Raw genomic sequence first — 24,247 nt, 5'->3', positions numbered from 1 at the left:
GGGCGAGATTGTTTGCCTGTTTTTTCTTTCCGTTGTCGACAACAGGGTAAAGTATCTAATCATTGATTCACCCAAGCCGAGCAGTATAACATACCTAAATTAAGTTGGGACTCGGAAAAGTAGATTCAACACACTTTTTCTCTAATGTAACATTCCAGTTAATTGTGCAGCATATATCATTTAGAAATCGGACAGCTCGCAAACGAGAACAGCAAAAGTGATGACTGATTACGATTACGGCAAGTGGAAGGCGAACCCCTCGCCCTAGGGAGGGGAGGGGGTGAACAGACTAAGGGCCCTCAGCGCCTTAGTATGGCTTCCCTCTTTGTCTGTAAGGGTGACAATTTAAAAACAATACTCTTCTTCTGGGATCTTTTGTTTAGTTTATAAAGGAGCTCGAAAGTAAACTCAGTCACCGTACTATTGCCTTCTATTGGTTTTCAGTTATTCGACTTATTCGCCGTAACTGCCATTCTGAAACACCCGCGATATGATGTGAAAAAACAGCTACAACGAGGTCCTCTTTTAAACGTATAACGAAAATTGTTACACCAGGGGCGTAGCTAGGGGGGAGGGGGGGGGGGACTGGGGTGCCCGTGACCCCCTTTTGTAAGCCTTTTTTTAAGCAAACAGCCCACAACAGGTGGCGAAAACGACATGACAATCCGGCCGGCAGTTGTTCGAAAGGTGGATAGTGCTATGCAGCGGATAAATTGTTATCCAGTGGATAAGCGCTAACAAAACGTAAACAAACCACTCTATCCACTGGATAGTGATTTGTCCAGTAGATAGCGTTATCCGCCTTTTGAACAACCCGGGCCTGGTGAGTACCCTCACTTTGACACAGTGTGACCCCCCTTTGAAAAATCCTGGCAACGCCCCCGTACACGGTCATAGAGTGTATATCTTATAAACCCGTACCTTTTATTTTCAGCGTTAAAAATCACCGTTATTAGGAATCACCGTCTTGATGATGAGGGCAAGAGAACGGTTATCATGTGGAGTTGGCAATGTTTTCAACGATCTCTACCGCCAGCTGCTATGTTCATTCGAAATCGTGTTTTTCATGAACGTGGTACAACTTTCCGCCTCGCAAGCGGGGTTAGTAGTGCTCATTGGGCAAATCGCCGACGCTACAATCTCACCGCTAACTGGATACCTTGGTGACAGAGTGAATGTGCCTCTCTTGTCAAGCAAGATTGGCCGGCGGAAATCTTGGCACTTAGTGGCAACAGCCATAATGACGATCAGCTTTCCTCTTTTGATAAATCGCTGCTTTCTTTGTGATAACAAAGATCAAAGTTGGCTTCCACTTGTTTATTTTGGCTTTTTGTCGGCGATGACAAACCTCTGCTACAACATCGTGGAGATCAATCACTTAGCGTTTATCTTGACTGTCACTGAAAAGGTTGAGGAATGTACAGCACTAAGCGCTGTGAGGTTTGCCTTTTACTCTCCATTATGTTATCCTGTGAGATACGTAGTGATTTACATTTAATTCTAGATAAAATATTGACTTGCGGAAATAATTCAATGACTAACGAAAATTGATGAAATGGAATAAGGCTAAACAAGCATCTTGTTTTGCTATTCTACGTAGGACCGTGTTTACCTTCTTGAGTGGAGTTTACGTTTACGTCATCGCTTGGGCACTTTTTGGGCAAGACAGTGGAGATAGCCTGGGACCTAAAAACCTATCAGATTTTACGGTTGGTACCAGTGGGTTAGTTCGTATTAGAGTTGGTCACTAGCTCTTATAATCGGCTGCTAGATAAATAATAGGTTTTGTAGGCGTTTCCTTCGTTTTCGAACTCTTTTATCCTCTGTCCATTATCTATACTTTCTTGTAAAGATGTTATTTTCATTTTTGACTTCTCAGTATCTCTGTTGGATTATGACTGGAACAGGAGTCTTTTTTGCAACCATTTTCTACACTGGCCCGAAGGAACCGAAAAAGCGTGTAAGAAGATCCACTGTGACATATATGGATTTTATGGTGAGTCAGTAGAGGCGAAAGAGATTCTATCTAATTTTTTTTTTAACCCAGACCCTTCTGTCTTTCTTGAAATATTTTGTACGCTTACTTCTTTTAGAACGCTGATGGACTGCTGACGGGTGTCCTTGAAATGGGTGGCAGGAAAACGAAGTCCCCCCAAAAAGGTAATAACATTTACCCTAAAAGTTATAACAGTTATGCATGCATACTCCAAAACACGAATCTGTCTGTCATCTGGCTTCATGTACTTGAAATGATAACCCTGACTCTCTTGTGGTCTTTGACTCAATTCAGTTTTGTGAAAAGCAAGGAGAGAGTGTCATATTCTTGTTTAGCTTCATAGTTTCACGTTGTTAAAGCAGCCTCGCGGTAGTTTGTACTCACTAGAGGAACTTCGCATGCAGTCTCGTGACGAAAGTTGATGATCTTGTAATTTAGCTAAGTCCTAGATGAGGTCGTGTAGTCAGCTGGAAGTTGAGCTGAGCCTTGTATCGCAGATTTATTTTTTATATATATATTTATTTTATTTAGATCAATATTCATTCAGAGGCATCCAATTAAGCATAGCCGGAGCTAGTTTAAATGGAGCCCTGATACAAGATAAATTTGATACAAATACAGACAACTAGAAGTCTTAAAAGAGCCAGATATAAAATTAAATTGAAAGTGACATATATAGGCTATTTTTTTTAACAAGGTATTCAAGCTTAATCTTAAATTCATCAAGACTCTCAATTTGTATGTCTAATGTCTCGAGGCAGAGTATTATATACGCGAGTACAGTTTAATCTAAAACTCCCCTAGTATTAGTAGATTTTGGAAGTGGATTTCACAGCAAATCATGCCCTCTGGTGTGATAGCAATGAATTTGATGCGCATGCTTAGACTCTGAAAGTAGTTACGATGGGGCCATACCATGAAGGCCTGATAAATTAAAACGCACTTTCGATATTCCCTGCGCACTTGTAGACTGGACCAGTCGAGCGTTGACCTTAACTCTTCAGCACCAACCGATCGAACTTCGGTAATAGTGCCGGCAGCTCTTTTGTTAAGCTTTTCCAGAAAAATCTTGTTCGGAAAACTGCAGCTGTCCCAGACAGACGACCGATAGTTGGAAAATGGCAAAACTACAATATTGTAGAAGCTTGTAGAACACTACGCAAGTGGGTTTCGGAAGGAACTTACAAGCTGGACGCAGCATACCTAATTTAGATGAGATCTTAATGATGATGCTCTTTAATTATCATTTATTGTAGTTATTATTTTTTTTAAGATGCTCGGAAAACCATTCTTGCACATGTATTTGTTGACATGCTTATGGCTTCATCATGCGATCAAAAATGCGAGGGTGAAGGACGAAAAGTCACTGGGGAACTTGAAAATCGTGAGAGGAGGAAAAGCTTTCTGCAGAAATTTGTTTCTGCTATATTTAACGAAGAAGAGACCAAAGTTGAGCACAACACAACACAAAAAGCAGAAGAAGCTGCTGAAAAACCCCAGAACGAGGACACAAGACACCACTTGGTTTCAGAACTACAAACTTTAGATCGTGATCGTAAAAAAAGCTTTGTAGTGCGAGTCATTGACGGACTGCTATCTAGATCAGACCACAGCCAGAGTGAGATGTCTACTTGCGACATCGACGACGACGTTGCAGCAGGCGACGAACGTGATGAAAATGAAGCTGGTGCAATTTATTGGAAACAGGAAACCGAGCTCGAAAATGTACAACGCGAAGACACTAAGGAAATGTGCAAAAAGGTCCATGCAAACAAAGTCAAAAAAACAAAGTTGGGAATTGATAAAGAAGACCGGATTGATAACAACGCTGAAGAACTGGTTTTGACCGAATATAGACACCGAAGTATTGTCTGTCATATTCAAAACTTGGGTTCTGAATATGACGGAGGTGATGAAGTGGGGAACGGCTCCCCCTGTGACCCTTCATGCGTTCGGAAACAAACAATGTCTGTGGCTTTTAGCCTGACAGTAAGTCCTTCCGTAACGCAAACTGACAAGAAAAGCGAAAAAGATTGCCAACTTGATGGGCCTGATAAGAAGCACTTAGTCGTGACTGGAGCTGAAAGAAAGAGTATGGATCTTCAACAGCAACGCACTGACTCTGAAGAGAGTGGTCTTCCCTCGCCACGGCCTCTCGATCGGCCTACTAAGAGACGTCCTAAAACAGTCAAAGACTGGTTGATGGACCCAAATGTGTATAAGGTATGTCGCATTGTCATGATGAGAGATGATCTTTATTTGCTGTACATTTCTCAACAACATGTGACCACTAATTTTGCCTCATTGAATTGATGTCCCATTCAATGAAATCCCGATTTCAAGTTAAAAACGCCTGTGGTTGAACCAAAGTTACAACGAGGCTGTTAATTATCATAAAGCATGCAGTTTGTTTTACCCCACAATTCGATATTATCATTATTGTAATACGGCTTCGAGGCTTTCATGACAAACTTTTACATTTGGTGGTGTTTTCTTTGTATCCAAGTCTCTTTTAGGAATTTAGGGACAAAAGAAACTTGAAAATAATTTGCAATTTTGTCTTGAGAGCCTCGGAACCATGTTAGAATATTGATATATAAACGTGGCCTATTGAAAGAAATAATCTTGTTTGGTGTAAGCGACATGCCCACCGAAGATTAACCGTCGTCTCTAGACACACAAACTGAACACGTGTTATTCGAAGTTTCAGAGATCATTACGTATTGGTCACTATTACTGAAACCAGGTCTCCTGCTAAAACAAATTCATCATCGCCTCTTCAAGATTCCTCCAAGTAACCGTCGTTCAAACAAATTAACTGTATTTACCCTCACGTTGCATTGCTCGATATGAAAACAAATTTCTTGCAATTATCATTGTCAGGCTAGGGTATTATAAGACAAATTTGTTATAACCATTATTGTCAAGCTGCTCCATATTTTATATACAACAAGCAAATTTTAATTATTATTGGCAGGTTGCCCTGATCTTCACATGTTCACGCCTTGTGCAGGACGCTGTTTACACATATTTACCACTGTATCTCACGGAAAGACTACAATTTGCAAAGGTAAATACTGTGTAAGGTTTTAAAGAGTTTGAGGTTTTATAGTTTTTATTATGGTTTCTTTTCTATTCTGAAGGCTGTGCCGTCTACTTCCAGTCTGGAAGATTTTATGATTGCAAAAAGGCATGAGATATTTTTCACAGGCATAAAGCTCTCCCTGATAGTTAAAGCTCTTGACTTTGTTATAAACTATGCAATCAGTATGGAATCAGAGCGCTAGCTAATTTTCACGCCATTTTGCCTGTTTCATTTCTCTTAATTACCAGCGAAAACACGTACATTAAGAGTTACTCTGCTTACTGAATGAAATGATGATTTAATGCAATGAATGAATCTTGTAAGTATAGCTAAGTCCGGCTGTAAGTACTTCATAAAAGCCAGTATAAAACAAAGATTGAGTAATATATAGTGTTACTCTAGATAACTTTATTACAATAATATTGTCAGTTTACGCCAAATATCTGAGCCCACCATAGTTGGGTTTTGGACAATCCCTTTTCCATTTTACCTGAATGAGTTCTACCTAAACGTCTAGGAAGCCATCGCTTATTTTCCATTGGTTCTTCTGATCAGTGCAACTTTTGCAAGTACACTTTGTGAAAAACTAAACGAAAAGATTGGAAACAAGGTAAGGTATTAATGACTAGCTCCACAAGCCAACTGAACCCTAATTTGGTAGTGTTCCAGAGATGCATGTCTGGCATGTAGCAGCGAAACAAGTGCCCGCCACACTGACCACGTTCATGTAGGTTATTTGAAAGTAATGGGACATACTTTTGTTGACTTGATCACGATGAGGACCACATAGATAAACCTCCGTATAACCCCATGCTGAAACCTGTCGTAGATTTAGCTTAACTAGCGTAGTCGATTTTACGAATTGTTTTTTAAATTGGATGCTATTTGCTCCTCAGTATTTCGTTAGCGTATTTCTGCAATATTGTGATAATCACCTCCAGTGTACGCTTAAATGGAAGGCAATTATGCAATAATTCTGTTACCATAGGTAAATGGTACTTAAAGATGACCAGTGGCTATATGTCGTAGTTTGGATAAATCCATAATGTGATAGGAAAGAGAGCCATTTCGATCGTTGCCTTGAATTCTGTTTTTTTTTTTCTCTTTGTAGCCTTACTACATGAACTTTAAACAGGCCTGGCTATAGAGCGGTTTTCAGTTAAGTGTCGTAAAACCAAAACCAAACCAATTACTTACCAATTAGACTACTCAGTCAATCTCAAACCGAAGTAAAACCAAAACCAAAACCAAAGTAATTGTCTAATTACTTTCGACACTCAACTGAAAACCGCTCTATTTGCTAGGGGAATAAATGAAATGTATAAAAGCATAGATGTTCTTTGATTGGTCTTCATCTCTTGCGCAGTGGAGTTACCTACTGGCTGCTGCCATTGTAATAGGCGGTGTCGTCTGGAGTTATTTTCAAACTCCCTCCACCAGGCAAGCGACCTATGCACCAGTCATATTGATAGGTTTTGGCATGTCCATTATGTACGTCATGGCACTGGCTTTTATCACTGAACTGATTGGAGAAAACAAGGTTTGTGTTAATCCCTGCTGTAGCGCATCTTGTCTAGCATACTTCGTAGAAGGCTCTGTTAAATCCTGGAGGTGTGGGTTACTTTTGTTTCTTGACCTTTTGAGGGAGTGGGGATGTACCGCTGAAGATTAGCACTCACATATTCATAACAACTTATATGATTTGTCGAATTATTCGCGTTCTCACTTATGCTCTATTGGAGGATAGACGTGTAGATGACATTAAAATTTTTGTTGTTTCTTTTATTAAATAAATCAGATACATTCCATGTTGCCGTGTGTCTGCTCAGTAACTTATCAAAGATGATCGTGGAGGCGTACAACCCTCAGTGACACACTCGCGTCACAGATGGTGTGCCACGTTTTTGCTCTTACATTGTTTTGGCGTCATCTCTGAACAAACAGGGAGCATAAGGTGCCTTAGAGCAGTTTCCAGCAGTTAGATTTTGATAGGTCATTATTACCACTCTTTATCACTTGTTTCTGCAATCATGGTATCAAGAAACTCCCCAGTCATTGGTTAACACGTTGTTATCATTTTTGTGACACAATAGGTTGCCATAGCAACAGTATGACCTACTAAAACCACCCTTAATTACAGCTTTAGATAAGATATTAATTTAGATAATTCAAAAACGTCACGGTGAAAATCTCTTATTTTATCAAATTTTAATAAGCGTGATAAGACAAAACTTTGGCAAAGTTTTAAAAAAATCTGTACGTAGGGTTCAGAGCCACCTTAAAGTTTGAAAATTTAAGGTGGCTCTGAACACTATGTACAGAATTTTTTTAAACTTTGCCAAAAGTTGCCTCCTATCATTTTTATTAAAATTTGGTAATGTAAAAAAAATTCACCGTGCCGTTTTAGAATTATAAGCCTCTAAAGCTGTAATTAAGGGTGTTTTTAGCAGGTCATACAGTTCCTAAGGTAACTTATTGTGTCACAAAAATGATCACATGTTAACAAATGACTGGGCAGTTTCTTGATACCATGATTGTAGCATCAAGTGATAAAGAGAGGTTATAACGACCCATCTAAATTTAAGTGCTGGAAACTGTTTTGAGCCACCTTAAGAACGTTCGCGCTGATTGTTTCTGTACATCCTTACTGCGCTCGCAAATTCACACGCCACGTCATGCAAAAGCGCGCACGCTAAGTAATGAAATTAACAATGATAGAGCAGATGGCCATTGCTATAGTTTTTCATGGATTTAACGATCTTGGACGTTCGGTGACCCCTATTTTTCTTTTGATGGATCATTTTCTCTACCGATTTTCTACGTTTAGCAAAAAAATGAAGAAAATCTACGGACTAGAAGTTTGATTTCTTCGCAAAATGCACCATCGAATTCCGTTCTTTTTAGCTCTTCGTTTATCTGTGCGACGGCTTGAAGGGTTAAGTTTTGTGAAAACGTTGGTAACATTTGGAATTATTTACACAACAGATCCACTTCTACAAAATATGACTCAGATCGTTTGCCTCCGTTGACTCAGCTTGGATATTTTTAACTATAAACCCCTGTAGACCATGCTGAATTACGTGCGTCAAGTTTTCAAAATCAGAGTAGTTTTCCACACGCTTTATCTCTGAAACAAAGTCGGTGGCCCCTAATTTATTTTTGCATTTCTGACACAAGTAACTAATTATCTGACTGCAGTAAAAATTTAAAAAAATATATCTATCAACTGGAAAATTTTCGTGCGAACTGTTCACGACGACGACGGCAACGAGAATGCCACAAAACAAAATGTTTAATAAGTAGTACAATGGCTGTGCACGTGCGTTATAAATCTTTGTACATTTCTTAGCCGTCCTCTGCAAACCAACAACGTGAAATGACCAAAGTCTGCGTAGTCTGAGGAACGCGACCGACGACGGCAAATTTTTGGTGTTTCCATTTGGAGTTGAACGCTGTCATTGCACATTTAACCTGAACACGTTTTTAGAGCCATTGGCGCATTGAACAGATCTAGACAATTGCAAATTTCACTGGTAAAATATAAATTCATTTTCGACTAGGCGTCGTCGTTGCTTAAGCTCCCTATTACTAAGCAGACGCACGGTAACATGGAATCAATCTGTTGAATAGATTTTTTACAATAACTGTCTAATATCTCGCGCGCTGATTGGCTCAGTTTTTCATCAATAATTGCACAGGCGGATAAAATTTTAATTTATGCAAGCTTTCAAGTTCAACAGCTTTCAGCTGTCAAACTGTCAACTTTTTAACCAATGAGACTTTATGGACTTTTTTAAGCAGCCAATCAAAAAGTGAGAAAAGCTATTGACAAAGTTCACGTCATTTTGAATAAAAATTCACTTATTTTTGTTTACGGCAAGTTTATGGAATCTTTTCCCCTCATTTATTCCCGGCGTTTGACCATTTTGGAGTCTTGTTATTGTAAGAAACAAATTGACGTCAGTTTTTTTTATATGTCTGTCCTCTTATTGATGATAAATTGCGTCATAACATTGTCAAAGTTTACTGCGGTTCGTGGTTCCACGGCCACTTTGACAATGTTATCATCAACAAGAGGACAGACGCATAAAAAAACTGACCGCCGTCAACTTGTTAAATAGCTCATTGACGATATCGTAAATTTACAGGAAACAAGTGGATCAGTGATTTCAATTATCACTGTAATTGCTAGACTGTCAAGTGGTGGCTTTGTGATTGGTATACAAACATTTTATCCTAAAAAAAAGTAAGTTATGCGGCATATATATTTTGACGAAAATTAATCTTCTTGCAGAATTGGGCTAAATTATCTGGAAAACGTGAATTGCTTTCAGAGCTAGTCCATGGCTACTTAACCTTCTTAATCTGCTCTTAGTGTTTATAGCAAACATTTATTTTAAAGTCTCTTTTGGTTATTGGTGGTCGTACTTTCCAGTGTATGTTAGCTAGCCCTCAAATTTTCTGAGCATTATTCGTGATGAGTTAAAGTGTGTAGTTTGACGTATATTTTGAACGATCGGGAGAAGACTTTTATTATTTAACTGGTTGATTTAAATTACCTTTATAAGAATCCCTTTTGGTTAGGAGTCATCAAAAAATGCTCTAAATCAAGAGATTATGATCGTAGTCTGTTGTCCAAATATATAACGCGATGAAACACAAAACAATTTCTACATGCATTAAAAAAAGTGAACGTCGAAGTTAGCGTATTGCAGTGACAGAAAAAATACAGAAAAGCATGCATTCCTCGTCTATTTCCTATACGAGCTTAGCTAAATCTGAACGCACAGACAGAGACTTTTTTCGGGAAAGGTCGGGGGTAGCTTGTTAGTTGAGAATGTTTGCTTGTGAGTTTTCTTTCTTTAAGGAGGAATAGGGGGACGGATGAGAGACGAAGTTAGAGTAGGGCAGGGCTTATGATTGAGTTAACCTTCCTTCAAAAGTGTTAAAATAAAATCAAGCACAACGAAGACGTACAAAGTCTTGCAATCACATGATTCAACAGGCTTTCCAATATGTTTTGATTTCTCTCTCTCTCTCCTATCGTAGCTCGAACTCGAATGAAGCGATTAGCAGTTATGTACAACACGTCTTTGTAATGGCACCTGCGATATTAACTCTGGTTGGATCCTTGTTGGTTTTGTTTTTCCAATCTTCAGTATTACCCTGCAAGTTCAAAGGTAGGCGCTGCAATGTTTATCTTAAGATTTGCAGTAATTCAATCCTTATGGCCAGATCAGCGTAAGACTAATACGATTAAATACGTTCACGAAATTAAACTGCTAATACGTTGTTCATGTTCTAAGCAAATGCCACCAAACGTCGTGAATTTAATTGAAACTTAACTGGAAAACAAGTTAGTCATTTTAGTAGTTGTGTGGAACTTGATGCTGCCACGACAACCCAATATTCTCCGGCAAAAAGACGTTAATCAAATTTTGATTTTTCTAGGTGTTCTTTCATTGAAAGTTTTCACCTGCCTGCAGCAATCGTGTGACCGAATAAGACAAGAAACAGTTAGTTTTGGTGCTATGCAACATCCAAAGTTTTTTTGCTGTAATTTTAAAAGTATTTCTGTTCCTACGTTCGACACCATCTCATGTTTTTTTAGCACCCAAGAATGACACAGAAGCTCAGACAGACGAGCAAGAGTCTCCCCTGGATGACGTTGTTTCTCAGTTTTCATCTAATCCCACAGCAACACCAAGTATATTCCCGGATGTTAAACAATGTCCGAGCATGTTTTCTTGTCCTGATCATGAGGACACAAAACTGTGAAAGTCTATTACAACTTTTATACGATCTAATTAATTTTTATTGTTTCTAGTATAAGTGAAAGTAGAGTTAGAACTTTGAGGGCAAAACGGAGGAGTCACGATAATTTTGGGTTAAAAAGGATAATACAGTTATCAGCGTCTCGTTTCACGAAAAAAGTTTGCGGAAATGATGCACACATTTATGTAAAATACTTCTTTTCGTATTTTCTCCGCTTTTTCATCAAATTGGTGTGACATTAGTTCCGAATCAGGAATTAGCTGAATTAGCGTCCAGTGGTGTCACTTGTCAAATCAATTTTGTAACCGAGATCATGTTCCTTCTCAATTTGCCTTTTATAGCACATATGTTACCAAAACCATGCTCTTTAGGCCTTTAACACAGGTGCAAAACATTTTATTTACTTGATCAATTCAGATAGACGTGTTAAAAAAGAGAGAGATTTGAACCTATCATGGTAGCAGAAAGCGAGGAGTGTCGAAGAGTGTGTTTAAAAAACGAAATGGCGAAATAACGAAATTAAACAACGGGTAAGAATCAATGTGGGATACGGCTAGCCACTATCGGGTCAATGATATTCAGGCTAACCTGAGCACTCAGATTTTGGCTGGCCGAAGTGATATTTAGGCTAACGGTGGTGTAATTTTATCATTTCGCCATCTCGTGTTGTATATAAGCTCAGTGTCAGAATCAAAGTAATTTTTTTAATTTTAGAAGATTATTTGTACTTTAAAGATAATTCAAATTTGTAAGCATGTCAAGAAGAAGTCACCAAACAGCGATTCGATGGAAGGAAGTTATTAACCAGCTAGACGGGTACTACATTCATTGTTTATTATCATTGTGGTGAGCTAACAATCCAGGGGCATACAAAGTCAAAAAATTGACAGTCTGAACGGTCATTTGTTTTCTTCGTTGGGCTAATTCTCTCTTCTCTCAAGAAACTTTACAACAGGGGAGAAATGAAGTGTGGAAAGAAAGATTTTGCTCAAGTTGCATATATCAAATCAGATAATAAAGGTGTCAATTTATTCCTGAGAGTCATGTTTTGTAACTGAAAAATAACGTCCAGATTCGCCAAAGCTACCAGTTGATCTCTAACTAAAACAGATCGACTAGCGGACCTACAGATCTCAATGCGTTTTAAGAGAGGGAATTTTACACTGAGGTAAAATTCTGACCGGAAGGAAGGTAACCAGTCGTTTCGCCCGATAGCCAAATGCTCGTTCGTTCGCCTGAACTGAAAGTTCAAAGAAAGATATGCTTAAAATTCGCTTTCTTATGGGTAAAGATTAGATCGAGCTCCAGACATGCCTCATTCTCGTCGTCTCAGCCGCTTCTTCTCTTAGCCTTAATCGATTGTCGTGCCAAGGCCCCGCCGGCTAAGAGAAGCGAAAAGGGCTATGGGGACGAAAATGTATTCAAGATGGCTACAGTTCCGTGTCCAGGAAAAGGCATGGTCTTTTATTGAAAGGTTGCTGTCTATATGGAAGATTTCTTCGTTAACTGAACCAAATAGCAGATGCTACAAAAGACCAGTGATGACCACTGATTTAGCGAGGTAAGCTCGTCTTGTTCCCTACTCATGTCAAAGTTGTTGTTGTACTCGTGTAACCCAGAAACTGATACAAACGACAAAAAATACACTACAGCTATGCAAGCTGTTGAAGTGCACATGTTTATGGATCTGCCACTCGCAGATGTAGAAACAAGACATCCTTTTGGGTGCGATATGTTAGCAACACCGGCAACGTTCAAATTGTTTCCTCTCAACGTCGATCTTGATGATCTCTGAACTCCCTAACAGTCACAGAATTTTTAGCCTGTCTTTCACATAAACAGATGCTTTATCCAGTCTCAGTCACACAGTTAACAAGTTTTTAGCAATCTCTGCATAAAATCAAACTTTTTATATCTTGTGTCTCTCACTCGCAAACCGAGTGCTTGGTTGGGTAAACATGTACACTGTACAGTTTTCTTTTGATATAAGACTCACGAAAATCCAGTCTTGTTCATTCGATTGCTGACATGTTTGTGACTTCGTCGAATGAAAACCCAGACCAGGAGGAAGAAGGATATCAAAGCACAGTGGATCATGAAAATCGCCAAAGGAAAAGAAGCTCTGTGCAGAAATTTGTTGAAGTCTTATTCTATGATGAAGGAGACGAAATTGATCAAAGTTCATCACAAACTGAGACTGAGAAATCATCTCAGGATGATCAGTACGGGGATGCTACAAAACAAATGGTTCTAGGACTACAGAAGTTAGACCGTGGTTGTAAGAAGAGCTTGTTAGCGCGTGTTACTGATGGACTCCTATCTAGATCAGACCACAGCCAACAAGATTTGTCAACTGGCAACATCGAAGACCACGTTGCAGTCGACACTGAAAATAAAGTATATGCAACTGTCGAAAATTACAGGAGACAAGAAGGAGTCCACGACATACAAAGAGAGAACTACCGGGAAAAGAACAATACCGTAGATTCAGTTAAAAGAGAGTTAGAGGTCGACCGAGAAGACAAGCCGACATCGATTTCAGCCAAATATAGCCAACGAAAAACTGGAATCGTGTCGATTACAGGTGATGTACAGCTGGGTCTATCCAACTTTGGTTTTGAACATGAAAGAAGTGAAGAAATAGAGGAAGAATGCTCCAGTGATGATACTTCAGGCCAACGAAGACAAAAAACATCTGTCACTTTCAGCTTGTCGGAATTGCCTGTCCAGCCATTAACGAACGGAGATGGGGGAAAAGATTTGGAACTTGAAGCATCTGTTGAGAAGCCACCGACTGTTGAGGACAGAAGTCAGGAAGAAGATAAAGTAACTGAATCTGTTGAGGATGGCTGTAATCCTTCAGCTTCAGAAGATAAGCAGGAAGCTGGTTCATTAACAATTCATCCAGCTAAGAAAAGACGTCCTAAAACAATCAAATACTGGTTGAGAGATCCAAACTTGTATCAGGTTTGTGCTTGTCTTCGTAAAAATGGTAACAAAGTAAATTTTATTGTGAGAAACATAATAATAGTAGGATGCAAAAATACAAATTACTTGAATAGTACAATATTATTTAGCAGGCCTATCTAGACATTCACATAGCGCATAACATAATTAAAGATCAGCGTCCGACTGCAACTATCCGATCGTTTCACAATGTCGTTTGAATCACCGGTTATCTAATGGTATTCATTTTTTTTTGCGCGCCGCGCCAGCGTTTGTTGGCCTCAGTGCGGTCTCTTTGAGAGAAAGTCCCGTATGATAATTATGAGCCTTGATTACAATAGCAATGTCGTTAAAAACTTAGCTATGCCAAGTACAAATTGATTCTCACGATATTTGCACTGCAGGAAACCAGTTTTTCAAGTAAGTTGTAGTCCTCCAAGTTCTTTTGAGCACGCACGAAATGCAAGGCACAGGTTAAGGTTTGTTCCGTTCTCGGAATGAAAAACTGTTGGATAACTCTCTTGTTAAACATTTTAGTGTTGAGCATCACTCTGGACTTACTCGTCGTTTGTATTTTGACTCGCTTAAGACTCATTAAAATTTTTATACCATGTCATGGAAGATACAGCCAATCAGAATACAGGAAAGCCATTGTATATTCGACGGTATTACACCCAGCCTTCCCATCGTGCACCGAGCGTATGACGCGTGTTGGCCACTGTATCTCCTATGGCATCTTATAAAATAGTTATGCAACGCTCTCTCGTAGTATACCATGGAATATCCTACTTTTCACTCACTTGTATTTTCTTGGTATGCGCACTCGCCTAAAGGCTTGTGTATACCGAGAAAATACACGTCACTAATGGGATATTAATATTCCAGGGTATACCACTCCAAAGCGTTGCATAACAAGTATATATAGAGATACTTGAGACTAAAATATCTAAGAATATATCTATGTTGATATTATTTTCAGGTAGCGATGATCTTCACATGTGCAAGCCTTGTAAGAAACACAGTTTACACATATTTGCCTCGATATGTTTCTTACAGAAAGACTACAATTTGCAAAGGTAAATATTATATTAGTTTCTACCATTTTATTTTCCTACATATCGTTTGGAAAGTACATAATTTCTCAATTTAGAAGCACATTCGTGTGAAGCAAATTACCAGCAACAACAATCCATTTTCTGACGTGAATTTCCGAATATTTTTTTTTCAGGTTGTATTATATTGTTCTGTCTACTCCCTTTCTTCCATTTTCACTCTTTTTTTCCTTCTCCCATGAATGCTAACAATTGAATCACATCACATCCGAAATGGTAAATGAGTGCATTCTGGCAATTCCAAACATATTGGGCACGGACAGGCATTAAAAAGATATGACTTTTGTGAGTACTGTGTTTGCCGACTTTGGCGCAGAGTCTTTCAGTTTCGAAACAGTAAAATTAATCTAAGCAATCATGGGATGTGTGTGTGTGTGTGGGGGGGGGGGGGGGGCGGGGGGGGGGGGCGGGGGGGGGGGTGGGGAGAAGCAGTACAACTCATTGCCAGTACACTCAAATAATTATATATTGAATATGGAATAACGATTTTTTTCTTGACTTTCCGATTCAACAGGCCATATCCCCTTCGTTTATATTCCTGTACGTTAAAATCAAGCTAGTGATAGTTTTCATGTTGATGAAAAACATCGACTTGTTTTATTGAGCCCTTTGTCGTTTAGGAAGCCATCGCCTATTTTCCATTGGTTCTTATGATAAGCGCATCTTTTCCAACCATTTTCTGCGGAAAACTCAACGAGAGGATTGGAACCAAGGTAAGGGCAAGACGTAAATATATATTACAACTAATGCCTTCCTCTCACAAGCCAGGACGGTGTGTCTGAAACATCCAGCGTCCGGATGTTTCAGGCACTGGCCGCTATTTAGGTTTTGGACGTGGCTATAGGTGTATTGCTACGCCCGGTGGAATGGTAGTTCATCAGTTTCCGTTAGTCCATGGTGTTTTACCTAATCCATTCTCCACCAATTTAATGAGAGTGATGGGGAAGGGGTGTCGAAGAGGACAATATGAAATTTTCTTTTTCATTTGAACATCACAAGGCTCGAACTGCGTGGGCTGAGACCAGGTGATGTAATAACAGACTGTGTTAATTGTCATCGAAGATGTTAAGACATTATTAGTCTGTTCAAATGCCGGGCTGTGTCATTTGCCAGTAACACCATCCACATAATCTTAACTGTAGAATAACACATATTCCATAACAAATGAGAAATAAAATCATAACATATTTATGAATTAGAATCCTCGTTTCCAACGTAAAGAGTTTTTCCTTTCAACTCTGCATTGATTTGCTCTTGCAGTGGAGTTACCTACTGGCAGCTTCCGTTGTAATAGGCGGTGTCGTCTGGAGTTATTTTCAAACTCCTTCCACCAGGCAAGCGACCTATGCACCAGTCATCTTGATAGGATTTGGCATGTCAGTTATGTTCGTCATGGAAATGGCTTTTATCACTGAACTGATTGGAGATAATAAGGTTTGTGCTTTATGGAAATAAGGTTAATATTTAAAATGTATGTTCCATAGTATGCGGAATGTCACGTTTTCGTAAGAAAGTGCTTTGCTTTGTCACGTTCATCTCTGCTGCTTGTGTTTAGTTCAAGAGTTTGTATCACAGGGATTTTAATTATTCCTAGTTAAATATAGTTTGCATAGAGCATGTCACCTTGAAGAGGTTGTTTTCATTTCTCAATGGCTAGTCAATGACATCAGTGACTACGTAATGAATCAATGAAGATTTTGAGATTTTGTGATCTGTCTATTTTACAGGATACCAGTGGTTTGGTGATTTCCATTATAGTTGTAATCAATAGAGTCTCCAGCGGTGGTATTGTGATCGGCATACAAAGCTTTTATCCGGAAAAAGAGTAGGTACATCTACCCACTGACCCATCCATCAATCCTTCCTTCCCTCCCTCCCTCCCTCCCTCCCTCCCTCCCTCTCTCCCTCTCTCCCTCTCTCCCTCTCTCCCTCTCTCCCTCTCTCCCTCTCTCCCTCCCTCCCTCCGTCATTCCGTTAGTCTGTCTGTCCGAGTCCATCCATCCATTCACCCGTTCATCCACGACGAATCGTAATATTTATGGTGCTCAATACTTTTAACTTTCCATAAAAGTTACTAAATATTTTGCTTTGAAGGAAAAATCATATAACTGAATAAGAATGTTAAAAATCTACCGTTATATTACAAAAGTTACATTGGATAATAAAACAGTGTGTAAGGTATGTATAGTAATTACGATCAGAAACTGTCAGCTGAAAAATTTTCAAATGAACTGAAAATATTCATGTAGAATGTTATAAAGATATCTACTTACGTTTTAACCGCAAAAATGATAGAGGTTTCGGAAGTATTGCTTTACTTCCAAATTTTACACCAAAAATGTATTGCTAGAGGTTGGGGAAGAATTACAGAGGTTTGTTATAGGAAGGGATTTTGTGTTTCATAATTTTTTGAGTCTCTACCTTAAAGAGTTGTTGTGTTTCAAACATTTTAGGTGTATACAGTAAAAGAATACCACACAACTCTCTAACCATAGCATTATAGGGCACAACACAAGGTTTAATGTCGTTCCTCAAACGGCTCTTAGTACAAAACGAGCTTTATATATACAACAGCAAGCTCTACAATCGGAATAAGTTTTATCTTTCTTTGAGTGATGAATCTGAAGTGATGAACTGAGGGGGGCGGGGTGGTGCATTGGTGAGAGCGCTTGTCTTCCACCTATGTGGCACGGGTTGGTTGCTGGTTCTCACCCTGCTCCGAGGGTTTTTCTCCGGCTTCTCCGGTCCCCCCCCCCCCCTCTCCACCCTCACCTCCCCACAAGAGCCAACACTCCAATTTTCAACTCCACCAGTATAGAGGGGACCCATATTAAAATCAGCTAAGGCTAATGTAGCTTTCTCTAGACATTTTAATTTTATTTTTATTTGTATTTAATCTGATATAAGCCCATAGGCTTACATTCGGAGGGGTGTGTCATCGGAAAGATTTTTGCGCCTGGGATTTAGTTTATTATTTTCGTGTATCAAATGAGTAAAATAAAAATAAATCAAGGACCATGTAAAGGATAAAACTCAAACAACGCAACTTGGTAATTGATTGTTTACCGGGCTTTCTCAAGGCTTGGTCACTTATCTATTTTTCCCTCTGTTCTGGTAGCTCGAACTCAAATGAAGCGATTAGTAATTACGTACAACAAGTCTTTATAATGGCACCTGGGATATTAACTCTGGTTGGATCCTTGCTGGTTTTGTCCTTACAACCTTCAGTGTTGACCTGCAAAGCCAAAGGTGGGCGATGTATATATGGTGGTCCATAAAAGAAATCAATTTGTATTGAAATGTTTCCGACTGATCGGTATAGTGATAGCAATGTCAGTTACGTTTGTAGCGAACAAAAATAAATCCATATTCTAGTATGGGGGAGGCGTGTTAGCCTCATTTTACTGTGCTGTGCTCTCAGTCGAGTGGTCCGGGTTCGAAGCCCGGTCGGAGTCGTTGTATTAAGCTTTTGGGCAAGAAAATTAACTTTCACAGTACCTCTCTTTGCCCAGGTACATATATGGGCACTGGTTGCTGGGAGTAACCCTGCGATGGACTGGCTTCCCATCTAGAAAGGAGTTTAGAAATACTCGTAGCTGCTACATGCTACGGAAACTAGAGGTGAGCGCCTGACTGGTGGGCCACTAGACCCGAATACACATTTAACCTACCTTTTACCTCACCATTCTGGAATAAATAATCAGATAGACTCCCAAGCAAAGTAGATTCTTTGTCCCAAGTTTAAGGTTGTATAGTTAAGGGTGAAAAGTTCCATCAGAAAGGATCGGAACTTCCTATTCACGGGCTTTTGGAAATGAGATAGCGCCTGAAAGCTTAGTGGAAAACAACAAAAATAGAAGATAGGAAAGAGTTTTCTCTGTATCCTCAGCTTAGCTTCCTTCTATTTGAAGTTAGTGTTGGAAATGATAGGGGTAGAAATTGATATTAAATTTATATCTACAGGCGTCAAATTCCGTCACCAAATTAACAAATATACCCTAATTAAAAAACCCCGAACTTTTATTTGATAACGCCCTCTATGCTTCTTGTTTGATTTTATAGCAGTAAAGGAGAACACGGAAATTCAGGCAGACGAAGGTAAATCTCCACCCGATGAGATTACTCCGCAGTCTTCATCCAATCACACAGCAACACTAAACGTTTCCCAGGATGTCAGCCAAAATACTACCATGGTTTTGATGCATTCTTATCCTCAGGACACCAAAATGTGACACATTCATTGTGGATGAACAATTTCGGTGGCTGACGTATTTATCGCGACTTTTAGGTTTCATTTGAAAAATTATTTGATATATAGCTGTTATTAACGTAAATTTTATAATTTTTTATGAATGCATAGATCTCATCTTATCTTACATTCATATCTTATAGTATGAATGGCAGTGTTGTGAAATAAAATACTGCCGACAATATCTGCTTCCTTGTGATTGGCTAAAAATTATAATTGACAACACTGCATGCACCGACATGGGTTCGTCACGCAATTCAGAACTTTTGTCCGATGAATAACCAATCCATTCATTAATCCATCCATCCATCGATCCATTCATCCATCGATCCGTCCATCCGTCCATCCGTCCGTCCGTCCATCCGTCCATCCGTCCGTCCATCAATCAATCAATCATTTTATTTAAAAACTCGCTTAAAATCTTCAGTAAGTACAATATTATAACAATCTAAGTACAAATATTACATTAATTAAAAACTATCATATACTGTTTTACAAGATTGTCGAATGAGAATCCGATGACTCAAATACACGATTGATTTGCGTCTTGAACTTGGCAATCGATTTAATCTTTCTAATGTTTCTAGGCAATGAATTCCACAATAAAGCACCACTGTAACTGAAACTACGTCTCAAATAATTGCTACGCGGCCTTGGCAATGTCAATTTACCGAAAGAGTCACGGAAATCATAGTCTGTGCTCTGTTCGTTGAATAGGTCCTGCAAGTACACTGGAGCTAACTCGTTAAAGGATTTAAACTTCATTGTCGCTTTTTGTTTCATTCTTTTTAGTACTAGTTTGTTCCATCTCAGTGTTTCAATCTTTGATCTGTTGCTGTTTGCACAGTTCCAGAATCTATTGTAGTACATTAATTCACCTCAAGAAGCTAGTTATTGTCAAAGGAACATAATGCATGTGAGGGTTGATAGATTTTAATTTTAATTCTAAGTTTAATTTTGATGTTAATTCACCTCAACAAGCTAATTGTTGTCGAAGGAATATAATGTGAGGGTTGATAGATTGATTTTAATTTTTCGAAAACAGTTTGTTTAAATATCTGCAGGTAGCTTGCAGTTCGCGAAGCACACGCTGGACTTGACTTGACTTGACTTGACAGCGTGGACTTGAATGAAGCCAATTTTGGTTTTATCCGTCTGTTTCTTTATCGCTCGCTACTTCGTAGAACTGTACGAAATTTCTGTAGTTTCTATATTAAATAAACGGTGGAATAGTCTGCATTCAAGTAATTCGCCTCAACTGACCCGCAGATAACTGAAAATTTGATTGCGTTAAACGTTTCGCACGACAAAGCACGACACATGCGACATTGTGACTTCGCACATGCACGATAAGAAATCGAGCGGTTGCGAGCAGAAGTTCCCTCCCGTCTCTCACCCAGAAGAAAGAGAAGGGAATTTCTGTCTCACAGGGTAGGGTAGAGTTTGAGATAGCCGACCTCGAGATAGAGAGGCTCCACTGTACTAACCTATATTTTTCTGTCATCTCTTCATTTGATCATCAGTGTTTTGGCTTCATTTTAAAATCATTACGTGTTTGGGCGGGCCAGAGTACGGCTATATTTAGTCATCACGTTTTGGGGCGATATCAGAAACCTTACGGCTATATTTAGTCATCACGTTTTGGGGCGATATCAGAAACCTTCATTGAACCATCACGTTTTGGGGCGGTATCAGACATAGCTTCATTTAATCCAGAGATTATCACGTTTTTTGAGGGTATCAGACCTAGCTCATAATTATGTACTTGGCATATATTTAATGCTTGAGTACCACTTCCATTCTTTTGTGTCACGTCAAATATCGTTTTCTTACGAACGAATCTATTTTTTGAGCAGCTATTGTCTATTTTCCATTGTCTCTTTGAATGCTTGTTCCTTTCAGTCGAAAGACGCAGACCTTTCTTTATGCGTAGTTGTCTTGGCGCAAGCGGTCGTACCGTGTAATAACTGTCCAACAAATCAGTACATTTGCTACTGAATCGTACATGGCAGATATTCGGGAAACAGACTTGGGTTTCATATAATGATGAACAGAACAGGACTATTCACTATAGTAGCCGACCTCTCTAATTTATTTACCAACAAGTAAAATGAAAAGCTTCACCGCCTGGGGCTATGCAGCAATTTACGTTCTTGGAGTTATTTTTATGATTAAAATCCGCTCGATTTTCCGTGATATATATGCACAACTGGTCGAAGTGTTACAGTGTTACGGTCACTTGACGTGTCATTTTCACATTTTTATGTGATTTCAATGTGTCTCGTGGGTCTCACAGTGTTACGACTATTAAAACAGTAAGGGAGCAGATAGTTTGAATAGAAGTAACCCGATTCCTCCTTCAGACCGTAAACCTGGTGTACTGTCCCCTTTCGATTTTGTCATATTTTAAACGATGGGTGGAAAAGAAAGTTCCCACTTATTCAACCACGCCCATCTTGACTAAACTCTTGTGTGCTGGTGTTTGATGGCGACTGTTAAGACACCTTATTTGATAAGATCAGCCAAATTACACGTTTTATTTTCAAGGTTAAAACTTTCTCGTAGAACCGGTTAACATACTGACATTTGGCCGCTGTCTTGCTGAAGTTGTAGACTGAAGATGAGAATTTGAATTCAGAGTAAATCTTCACGCCAACTTTTCGTAAATAACTGCTGCCTGTTATGGGTTTCGAAACGAGCTACGTGCTTTAGATGTCTGGTTCGCCTTCACTGTGTATGAACAGTTTTCGTAACTGGCACATTTACCCGCGACTTACCCGTGTTGTTTTCACATTCATTAATTTGAAAATTTTCTCATATATAGGTCTTATAATTACAAAGGTAAATGTTGCATTTTTCAACGAATACTGCAATAATAGGATGTGATTTCTGATCTTGAATTCAAAATCACTTCGCTTTCGAGTTCGAATTCGGATTGGTTTGAAAGGCCACGTGAACCACGACCATCCTTATCGACTGAGTTATCGAGGATTGATGTCTTAAGACGATACTTGGGTAAGCTCATTTTTCTTGTTTTAAAGGTACAAAACGTTTTTATCGAAATTCTGCTTGCTCGCCGAATCAGATTATTAAATATATTCTTGGTCAACTTGGATGCATGTTACACCAGCTGTAATTTGAGTCACCTGAAGTACGTTGGAGAAGCAGAGATAGAGTCTAAGTATGTTTCTTCGACGCTTGCTGTTTCATTTCTGTTTTTATAGGAAGGTAGGGACGCTCAATCACTTACTTACAAGCTACAACACAAGCGCACTTACTGCAATAGAATTATTTTAGGAACATTTAAATCATGTAGCTAGTGCCTCTAGGTAAATAAGGGGCGTAAACAACACATTGTAACGGTTAGTTTTTGTATTGATCAGCAATTATTGGCTAAATAAAACAACCGAGGTTACCATTTGACTGTTTGCATTAAGTATTCCTTGAATGATAATAAGGCAAGAAAACACTAAAAGCTGTTTAAGCCTTTGGATTATGTCCAGCTGTGGTCACGAAACCGCGTAGCTACGTAGTAACGGCATGGTCGCGTAGCTAAGTAAAGCCGCGCGGCAACGCACGTAGACTTCTAGCCCCATCGCCACAAATCACGCCACGCGTCTTTGACAATGTCTTGATCAATATGAGGATGAATAACAGGACAGACGCATGGGCTATCCCAAAACTGACTTCAATCTTCCCAACGCGAAAATGTATACCTTGCTTGCTCTACATTAATGGCAGACTTGACGTGCGTTGACATCACTTAGCGTGAATTTAGAACAAAGGTCAGCTGCTCGTCAAATTATCATTGTCTATTTTTAACGGCGTTGATGACGTAGATAACAAGGGGGTTAATTAGAAATCACACAGTTACCTCGAACGTTAACGCACTACAATTTTACCCTACTATATCGAACTGTCAAGGGAAACAAAAGCCACGTTCGAGATGTCCGGGGCTCGAGAAATCCTAGGAAGTTATTATAAAGTGACTGAGAAAGTTTGTCTAAGTGGGAATGGGTCGAATTTGAAATAGCGGGAAATTCAAGACAATCGAAGTCCAGATAGAGAGGCTCAAACGGTGCTAACCTAGATTTTTCTACCATCTCTTCATTTGTTCATCACGTTTTTGGGCGGTATCAGACCTGGCTCATAATTATGAACTTGGCATGTATTGCATGTTTGAGTGCTATTTCCTCTCTTTTGTGTCAGACATCGTTTTCTTACGAACGACATCTATTTCTGAGGAGCTATTGTCTATTTTCCATTGTCTGGTAGAATTATTGTTCCTTTCAGCCGAAAGAACCAGATCTTTCTTTACGCACATTTATCTTTACCGTGCTATAACTGTCCAACAAATGAGAACATGTGCTATTTAGTCGTACATGGGAGATATTTGGGGAACAGGCTTGTGTTTCATATAATGGTGAACAGGAGAGGACGATCTACTATAGTAGCAATCTCTGTAATTACCTGCAAGTAAAATTGAAAGCTTCACCGCAAGGGGTTCTGCAAGCAATTTACTTTCTTGGATAATTAAAATCCACTTTATTTTTCTTTGATTATACATGCATAACTGGTCGCAGTGTCAAAGTTTCTCTGATAGCAAATTTGATCCCTGTGACTGAAATTCCTGTCAAATTAAGAGATTTCTTTACAGTGTTTTAACTACACTATAACCAGTAAAATGAATGTTCCGCGGTAGCTGAAGACTAAAATATACCTGCAATCGATTTGCAGTGGACGATCAAGAACAATTATGACAGTTATCACTGAACCGTCCCGACAATTATAGTTACACCACTCTTTGACGTCTTTTTTGTCGCCGTGGTAGTGCTGCTTAGTGAAGTGTGCAATGTGCAATGAGTGCTATAAATTGGATCAAAGTCAGAAGTGTAGAACTTATCGAATTACGAGTGTGTTCTTGACAGCCCCTGCTTCATTCTCCACTGGACGGTTCCGTAGATGAACTGCATGACACCCACTCCTGCACCGAAGATTCAAAACGTTTCATAGGTAAGAGAGGTTATTGCCGTACCGACAAATGCCTTGAAGCTTGTGAAACTTAGTAACTGGTGCCATGTTTG

The 24,247-nt window shown here is 39.2% G+C and overlaps 1 protein-coding gene and 1 pseudogene across 1 annotated transcript; both read left to right on the top strand.

Annotated features, from left to right (window-relative positions):
• The first annotated feature begins 960 nt into the window (after window positions 1-960).
• Window positions 961-11,359, top strand: LOC149102427 (uncharacterized). Its single transcript, XM_089275139.1, has 11 exons — window positions 961-1,440; window positions 1,601-1,709; window positions 1,880-1,996; window positions 2,094-2,160; window positions 3,270-4,219; window positions 4,974-5,066; window positions 5,599-5,691; window positions 6,448-6,621; window positions 9,230-9,327; window positions 10,131-10,261; window positions 10,693-11,359. Exons 1-11 carry the CDS (start codon window positions 971-973, stop codon window positions 10,857-10,859), a joined length of 2,469 nt encoding a protein of 822 aa, XP_089131265.1. The 5' UTR covers window positions 961-970; the 3' UTR covers window positions 10,860-11,359.
• A 1,525-nt stretch (window positions 11,360-12,884) lies between these two features.
• On the top strand, window positions 12,885-19,255 carry LOC149102426 (uncharacterized; annotated as a pseudogene).
• Window positions 19,256-24,247: the final 4,992 nt, after the last annotated feature.

The sequence above is a fragment of the Orbicella faveolata genome, unplaced genomic scaffold (genome assembly GCF_042242905.1).
Source record: "Orbicella faveolata isolate gen_17 unplaced genomic scaffold, um_ofav_v1 contig_36, whole genome shotgun sequence".
Classification (NCBI taxonomy): domain Eukaryota; kingdom Metazoa; phylum Cnidaria; class Anthozoa; order Scleractinia; family Merulinidae; genus Orbicella; species Orbicella faveolata.
The sequence above is the reverse complement of the archived record's forward strand: the minus strand, read 5'-3'. Positions and strand labels throughout refer to the sequence as shown.

Bases quoted from the DNA above. Each gene is read 5' to 3' on its own strand.
- LOC149102427 (XM_089275139.1), top strand. From the start codon at position 971: ATGATGAGGGCAAGAGAACGGTTATCATGTGGAGTTGGCAATGTTTTC. The intron at 5,067-5,598 runs GTAAATACTGTG...CTAAACGTCTAG, and splicing joins AAAGACTACAATTTGCAAAG to GAAGCCATCGCTTATTTTCC. The intron at 10,262-10,692 runs GTAGGCGCTGCA...ATGTTTTTTTAG, and splicing joins ATTACCCTGCAAGTTCAAAG to CACCCAAGAATGACACAGAA.